The 8975-nt window shown below is 40.0% G+C and overlaps 1 protein-coding gene across 2 annotated transcripts in view; it reads right to left on the reverse strand.

Moving 5' to 3' along the window:
* The window catches only part of UBE2W (ubiquitin conjugating enzyme E2 W), a 75628-nt gene extending 66920 nt beyond the window's left edge, over positions 1-8708 (reverse strand). The window contains exon 1 of one of the 2 annotated variants that reach the window (XR_004301445.1): positions 8624-8696. Coding sequence is in view for 1 of the 2 variants with exons in the window: in XM_032421546.1 (XP_032277437.1) it covers positions 8624-8638 (15 nt within the window). In the remaining variant the exon portion in view is untranslated. Of the gene's footprint in view, positions 1-8623 lie in introns of both variants that reach the window. The other variant, XM_032421546.1, reaches the window with a different exon arrangement.
* Positions 8709-8975: the final 267 nt, after the last annotated feature.

An 8975-nucleotide genomic window follows, 5' to 3' on the forward strand; every position in this document is an offset into this window, starting at 1 on the left:
GAAATTTACCAATAAATGCAAGATGCTCAACATCCTTAGTCATTAGGGAAATGCAAATCAAAACCACAAGGAGATATCACTTCCCATCCACTAGGAGAGCTATAATAAAAAAAAAAAAAGAACAACAAATATTGGCGAAAATGTGTAGAAACGAACCTTTCCACACTGCTGGTGGGAATGTAAAATATAAAATACTGCAGCTGTCATGGAAATGTCTGGCAGTTCCGTAGAAAGTAAAACACAGAGTTACCAAATGACCCAGCAATTCCACCACTAGGTATACACTTAAGACAAATTAAAACATGCCCAAATAAAAATATGTACATGAATGTTCATAGCAGCATTATTCAGAAAGTAGAAATGATACAAACTGCCAATTAACTGATGAATGGAAACAGGAAACCACCTAAATGTCAATCGATTGATGAATAAACTGTAGATAGATAACCATAAAATGAACTCATAGCCATAAAAAGGAATGAAGTACTGATAAAAGCTACAACACAACGAACCTCAAAAACATTATGGTAAGAAGCCGGTTATGAAAGACCACATATTGTATGATTCCATTTATATGAAATACCCAGAATAGGCAAACCAACAGAGAAAACAGATCAGTGAATTCTGTGGGGCATGGTCAAGGAATGGGAGTGACTCCAACAGGTAAAGGGTTTCCTCTGGGATGATGAAAATGTTCTGGAATTAGATATGATGGTTGTAAATATATTAAAAACCACTGAACTGTACACTTTAATAAAAATGGCAAGTTTTATGGCATATGAATTATATTTCAATTAAAGAAAAAACTGAATGTGCCATTTAAAACTGATATAGAAGATTCAAAATACTACTTTGCTAATCCTCTTCAGTATCTGAGAATTAGTCAAGCATACATGCTAATTAGAAACCATACTTCCAAGGTGCCTGGGTGGCTTAGTCCGTTAAGGGTCTGCCTTCAGCTCAGGTCATAATCCCATGGTCCTGGGATTCAGCCCCACAACAGGCTCCCTGCTCAGTGGGGAGTCTGCTTGTCCCCTCTCCCTCCCCCTTCATGCTTTCTCATGCTCTCTCAAATAAAATCTTTAAAAAAAAAAAAAAAACTTCCTCTCTCCTTCCTATAGTGTGGAAATAGGAGACATCTCATATGACACAGGATCATATAGGAAATCTGCTTCTTTTCCACTGAAAGCCAATACAGGAGAGGAATCAATCTTTTTTTAAAGATTTTTATTTATTTATTAGAGAGAAATTGAGAGAACAAGTGAAAGGAAGGGCAGAGAGAGAAGCAGATTCCCAGTGGAGCAGGGAGCCAGACACGGAACTCAATCCCAGGACCCTGGGATCATGACCTAAGCCAAAAAAAGGCAGATGTTTAACCGACTGAGCCACCCAGATGCCCCGACAATTTTTCTTTTTTTAAGTGAGTATCTGATAGGGGTAGTTCAAAATAACAGGCTTAGAGCATTATAACTCACTAAAACTATAAAGATCCACGACATGAAGTGATCTGCAATTTTACCCCATATGATTGTTTTATTATCCCTATTTTACACCCTGGGTTAAAGAATAGGGTTGTGTAATAGGGTTCTGTTTCTATAAAATATTCTATATTTAAATATTCTATAAAAATATTTTTAGGAAGATGCCAAATCACCTCTACTTTTAAATAAGCTGTGTAATAGGGTTACACAGCTATTAAGTGGCAAAGCTAGAATTCAAACCAAGTTTATCTGAATCCAGAAGCTGTGCTCATTTATTCCTTCAACATTTACTGAGGGCCTATACATGCCAGGTACTGAGTTGTGTTCAGGAGAAATAGTAAATAAATTAATAAATAATGTCAGGGCTATTAAAAATTCAGCAGGGTAAGGGGAATTATAAGTGGCAGGGATGGAAGAGCTATTTTACATCGGGGGTCAAGGAAGGATTCTCTAAGTAACAACATTTGAACAAAGATCTGAGAGAATAAAGGAAGTGAGCCATCCAGATAGGTGAAGACTCCAAGCAGGGGAAGTAAGGGCAAAGGCCCAGAGGTAGAAATAGCAAGGAGTGTATAGATTAAGTGAGCAGGTTGGGGGGTGGGGGAGGAATGAGATAACGTAGTTAAAGCCTTCTATGCCTTAACAGGGACTCTGGATTACAGGTGACCCTTGAACATGGATTTGAAATGCACAGGTCTACTTACATGTGCATTTTTTTTTTTTATAAATACAGTACAATACTATAAATACATTTTCTCTTCCTTATGATTTTAACTTTTTTCTCTAGCTTACTTTATTATAAGAATATAGTATATACTGCATATAACATTCAAAATATGTTAACTATGTTATCAGTAAGGCTTCCAACTAACAGTAGGCTATTGGTGGTTTTTTTTTTTTTTTTAAGATTTTATTTATTTGAGAGAGTGTGTGTTTGTGAGAGAGTGAGAGAGCACGAGATGGGGGAGGGTCAGAGGGAGAAGATGACTCTCCACTGAACAACTCTCCGCTGAGCGGAGAGCCAGATGCAGGACCCATCATCCCAGGACCCTGGGATCTTAACCTGAGCTGAACACAGATACTTAACCAACTGAGCCACCCAGGAACCAAATGGCTAAGTTTTTGGAAGTCAAAAGCTATGTATGTATTTTGGACTGCTCAGGGGTCAGCACCACTAACCATGCATTACTTACTAAAGGATCAACTGTATATTCTGAATAAAACAGCGAAGCCACAGAAGCGATGCAAGTGAAATGACATCAGACTTTTGTTTTGAAAGAAGCTAAATAATGCGCTGAGAAAAGACAGTAAGGTAACAAGGGCAGAAGCAGGAAACCAGTTATGAAACTGTTGATATAATCCAGATGAGGGATGACGATGATTTACATCTCGGAGTAATTCAGAAGAAAGGATAAACAGTTCGATTCTGAATATATTTTGAAGGTAAAGCTCGATAGAATTTGCCAATGTTTTCACTAGGGGATGGGATGAAACCAAGGTTTCTGGTTAAACAAATGGATGAGTAAAGTTGCCATGTACCAATGTGAGGAAAACTAAAAAAAAAAAAACAAAAACAGGCTTGGGAAGAAAAGTCAAAAAAGTAGTTTTAGGGGCGCCTGGGTGGCTCAGTCGTTAAGCGTCTGCCTTCGGTTCAGGTCATGATCCCGGGGTCCTGGGATCAAGCCCTGCATCGGGCTCCCTGCTCGGCGGAGAGCATGCTTCTCCCTCTCCCACTCTCCCTGCTTGTGTTCCCTCCCTCTCTCGCTGTCTGTGTCAAATGGATAAAATCTTAAAAAAAAAAAAAAAGGTAGTTTTATACATGTTTACCTCTCTATTAATTTACTTTTGTCTTAACCACCAACTTGATACCCTAATTTTTGGGCAACATAGATATTTAGTGAAACAGAACCTAAATCCAGGTCTTGATTCCAGATCCTGTGCTTTTTTTCCTGATGAAGTTTTTACAAGACCTACTGAATGAGATTAGTTTTTCTCAGAATAAAATAACTCAGAGGCATGCACCATTTGTTGGTGACCCAAAACCTGCATTCACAAAAAAGGCTATCAAATGAAGAATTATTAAAAACACTCCACAAACACAAACGAGTATTTTGTAGATAAAATTAATGTAGACAGCAGTGATACAAAGAAATAACATGTAACAAATGTTCAATTCAAATAAACACTATGCAGAACTATATTTTCAGAAAGATGCCAGATCACCTCTACTTTTAAAACTCTCCTTGATAATTGGGCGCCTGGGTGGCTCAGTCGTTAAGCGTCTGCCTTCGGCTCGGGTCATGATCCTGGGGTCCCGGGATCAAGTCCCACATCGGGCTCCCTGCTCGGCGGGAGGCCTGCTTCTCCCTCTCCCACTCCCCCTGCTTGTGTTCCTGCTCTCGCTGTCTCTCTCTGTCAAATAAATAAAATCTTTAAAAAAAAAAAAACTCTCCTTGATAATAAAGACTATCTTTGAACAGTAAAGATTTGCCATAATTTTACTCAGTGCACAAGTACGTGCATAAAGATCCTTTTTAAAATGGATGCATAAAATAACTATATTATAAAATATAAGGAGTATTTTTCTCTCATCTTAGCTATAAAATATTACCCTAGTAAATGTTTACTTCTTGACTGAAAAGTAATTATCCCAGTGATTTCTCTACAACACCAAACTTGTTAACGTGTTAGTTACATACAACTTCATAGCATCAACAGATTTCAGAGCTTGGTTTCTAATCACAGTTTCAGCACTCAGTTGCTATGTAATTTTGGGTAAGTTGCTTTCCAAATAAATGATTACTTACCTAAAGTCACTGTCTCTATTGAAATGAAATAAGATTATCTGACTTCCCATTTTACAAGGTTGGAATCCAAAGAACAGAAAAATACTTTGAAAACTGTTAAGGTTATGGCAAACATAAACCAAGAAAATAAGCCAATTTTGGGGGGAATATATATATAAAAATATGAACTTTAAATTATTCCTTTATAGGGACTCAATCTTACTATTATGGAATTACTTAAAAGACTTCTCTAAAATAGAATTAAACTAATGCAGAACTTGCTAATTAGAAATGGTTTTTGAAGTGTTAAGTGTTGAACATTTACTGTAATGACTAGGTGACTTTAAGGGACAAAGAAAAGGTATTTTTCCTATTCTCATGAGATCTATGGCCCAGGGGAGTGGAAGAGACCTGAAAAGTTAAATGAAACACCCAAACAAACACTTTAGTATAAAAATAGAAGGCATCTCATTAAGCAGTAATTGATTAACAGCTAAAAGAAAGTACCATAGTGACTGCTTTGAAAGTTAAGAAGATTACCTTAGCTTTATCCTTTATTCACGTGTACTTCACTTATGTTCAGGTTAATCATTCAAACAAAATACCTTCAATTCTATTCTATACTGGTACCCCTTTCCTTGACTTGTCCCAACAGCTCTCTATCCCTAGCCAGAGTACCCAGTCAACCTTCTCAGATACTGTAATTCTAAGCATATACATTCCCCAAGTTCCCAGTATTCAATAAGCCTTAGGATCCAAGATGAGTCAATTTTTAACTTTTGATTATGCTGTAACCCTTCACATCATCAAACAATAATCACACGGAGTCTGTCAAGGCAATGTGACTACTAAAAATGTCAGTAAGAGCCCATATTCCACCTCTCTCAATCGCTACAGCCAGACACTTGAGTAAAAAGCAGTGCAGAGTCGTGAAAAACATGACATAACATTATTTCAAAGTCATCTGAAAATAAGCACGCATTCATAATCCATCTATTCCTAATCTTAACCTCCTTCCATCTAGTCAAATCAACAGTTAATAGTGTAAGACCCCCATTAGGTAAGAGAGGAAAAAGCAAGCAGAAAATCTACAAGAGTTATTTAACATCTCTAGAACTATTACAATTAAATGGAGATGTTTCTTTACTCTAACTCCTGCCATTTTTAAGTATTGTCAGAAGCCCACCATTCTCTAAGAACGCTTTCTTAAAACATAATCTAACCATTATCTTGGTAATTTGCGACTTCCTTCTAGGAAGAAACAGTAGGAAAAAAAAAGAAAAAAAAAAAAAAACAAGAAAATCTCAAAGGCTCAAGTAAGTTTGAAAACCACAACCTTTAACTACATATTGAAGAACAACTTTAGCAGTATTAGAGTAGAGCATCCCCAGCATTACAGATGTGCCAGAATACTGATACTCATCCCCAATGTTTTACTTCATCCACCTTAGTGTGTGATTCAAAAATTATTTTCTCTGTGTACCAAATGAGAAAAGGTTGGGAATACATTAAAGGAGTTAAAACCTCAACTTCAAAATACTCTCCAGTGAAAAAGCCGAAGTCTACCCTTACTTGATGTTGATTCTGAAGACTATTTCGTTTTTATCAAGTAATCAAATCCTATATTACATTTCTATAATTTGTATGTTTTTAAAATAGTTCTTCTTACAGCTTAAGTAATCTTCTCAGCAGCAATAATATCCTGGCGTAAGATAAAGAAATCTGAAAACTTTTTGGGTAAGGACGTGGTCAGAGCAGCATTTGTATAGTATAGTATACTTTTTCCTAAGCACGCTAACTGAAATCCCCAAAATATCCATCTCCTAACTCCCTTCCATGCTTTCTCTTTGTAGCATTATCACCTTCTAATATAATATGCAATTAATTTAAGTATTTGGTTCTTATCTGTTTCTCCCAACTAGACTATTATATCCATGAGAGCAGAAATCCTTGTCTGCTTTTTTGTTCACTGCTCTATCTCCAGCACCCTGATCAGTACCAGACACAGTAGGCCCTTGAAAAATAATTTATGAGTGAATAAACAAATTTCGTAATTTGGTTGCAGTTTTATATGTAGTTCAGTTGTTTTGAAGAGTTCAATTTTGCTATTAAGGGGAGGCTGGCTGGCTCAGTTGGTAGAGCATGCAACTCCTGATCTTGGGGTTTTGAGTTCGAGCCCCACATTGGTTGTAGAGATTACTTTAAAAAAATAAAAATCTTTAAAACAAAATTTTGCTATTAAGATGATCAGGAAAAAATTTTGTTCACCAAAGACAGAATAACCACAAAGAAGTGTTTCAAAAAGCTTGATTTATCTACATTAAAATTATTTTTCAAGATTCTACCAGAAAACCTGTATCAGATATTTCAAAAATACAAAAAGGATTTAGTTTTAATTAAAATAGGAAGCATCAGTTTTCCATTCCTCTAATCAGAAGACACAAAGGAATAAAGGGTGGTAAGACAGTCAGAGGTAATACTTGGGACACAGAAAAATGCAGTATTTCACTGGCAAGTAGTTTTCTTTTTTTCCATTACTTAAGTCGCCATGTAAAATTCAAGATCATCAACATTAAGTTCTGTACTGACTCAGTTCTGTACTCATTTTTTTCTCTTAAAAACGCAAATCTGCCTTTTTTCAGACCCTTGAAGTCTGAATCTAACCAGCTAATTAGTTATCCCTGTATTTTCTTGTCAAATATAATCACAAGTGTTGTGGATTTTAACGATAATTTTTAGTCTTAAAACAAATAGTTTCAATCTTAATACAAATAATCTTAGTCTTATACATCTACTATTCAACTACTGTTCCACAGTTCCTTTTTTGGGCTCAAATGACGAAACTTCTCTAACGTCTCTGGGGAGACCAGTGTAAAGTATGTTTCCTCAAATTGTTTTTTCCCTGCACCGTTTTTGTGACATCCCTTCAAGTAGGAAAGTTAGACATTTTTTTTTCTCCAGGAAAGTCCAGAGGAAGAAGCAAAGGTAAAAAGAATATCGCAAGGAAAACAGGCTGAAAGGGGACAGGTAACACAAAGGCACAGAAGTAAATGTGAAGCAAATATGTGCGCAAAAGAGGAAGATGCAGAAAAGAGAAGAAAAACTGTTCTCGCCTAGAAATGAGGAAAAAAACGTAGGGTGGAGAGGATAGGAAGACTTGCTCATTCTTCCAGAAACAAATGCACTAAATCCTTCTAAGAAAAACGTAGATCTCTTTAAGATGTCGTTAAAACTCTAAAAAGCACTCAGCTGCCACTCCAAACAGTTCTACCATCTCTTCCTACATGTTCTCATTAGAGCTAAGTCTTCATCTGTAAAATTAAATGCAAGCTATAGATAATGCAGAGTCAATCTCTACAAAACTGCAGTTGTGGTTGCCATCTTTGCCTGAAAAAAAAAATTCAAACTCCTTGGGTTTGGAAAAAAGAAGTATATTAAGTTGGAAAGCCAGAAAACCCTGAACTGCTAAGTCAGGTAGATATGACACGGGTTAATAAACGCCTCCTACCAAACTAAGATTCCACTAAAGATCTAGGGAAGAAGGGCAAAGGGCTGTAGCCTTACCGCGACCACAAGGGTGGGGCACCGTAGGAAAAAAAAATTTTTTTGAGGGCGAGCTATCCCGGAGGTATAAGGGGGCTGGTGACTCAGATCTCGGGAAGATGGCATATTAGGCGGCAAATGATGTTGATGGGCCATGGGCAGCTTCGGGAAGAGCGACAAAGTGAGCTGCCAGACCAGCGTTCGCGGAGAATGCGAAGACTAACAGAGAAAGGTACCCACGGGGCAAAGGATTAAGAGTCAAAGAAAGGAGAGCCGAGAGGCCGAGCAGTCAGGGAAGCTGGGCGTGGGAGGCCTGAGTAGAGGCCGCGAAGAGCTTTTGCAGCCAGCCGCCCTCTCTGGGAACGCCTTTTAGGCTCCCCCACACTCAGCCCCTCTCAGGGCCGCCCTTGCCCCAGCGACACGGCGAGAGCAGCTGTTTCCGCCCGGCCGGGGACAGCGGAGAAGGCATCCCTGGGGCGGGCGGGCAGGCCAGCGTCTATTAAGCAAGAGGTGATTCCGAGACCACTGCCGCCGAGCCAACGCCAAACTTCGCCCTTTCCTCCTCTTAGCTTCTTTATCCCCCAACTTCCCGGCCGGCTGGTGTCCGCTTCGACCGACCGAGGACCCCCCTCCCCCGCCCTTCTCGCCACCTCTCACCCCTCCCCAACGTCCTGAAGCTCGGAAAGGACTGGCCACCAGGGCCGCTCCCGAGCCCGTCCGGGTGCCCCAGAGTCCCAGACGCCGCCCCCGACAAAACGCTTGCGTCCTCTCCGCGGCTCCCTCGCCCGCCCAGATGCTGCAAACTCCTCTCACCTGCATTGACGCCATGATGGAACCATCCCCCAAGGCCGGCGAGGCCAGAGACGCAGGGGGCGGAGCTGCCGTGCTCGCGTCACGCCGCGGGGGCCCAGCATCCTGGGCGCCGGGGGCGGGGCCTCCGGTGGGAAGGGGACGGCGGGAGGGGATTGGCTGGCGCGCTGGGCCTTGGGGGGGAGGGGCAGGCGGGAGCGCGGTAAATGGCGTTGTTGGTACCCTCGGTCACATCCAATTCTCCGGCGTCCGCGGCTACCTCACCTAGCTATTCCGGTCGCCTAAGAAACGCCGCTCCTGGTCTGACCTGGCCACGGTTGTCGTTTTTTTTCTCTGTATACCCTAAGATCTTGAT

Source organism: Phoca vitulina, unplaced genomic scaffold, assembly GCF_004348235.1.
Source record: "Phoca vitulina isolate PV1807 unplaced genomic scaffold, GSC_HSeal_1.0 scaffold25, whole genome shotgun sequence".
NCBI lineage: Eukaryota > Metazoa > Chordata > Mammalia > Carnivora > Phocidae > Phoca > Phoca vitulina.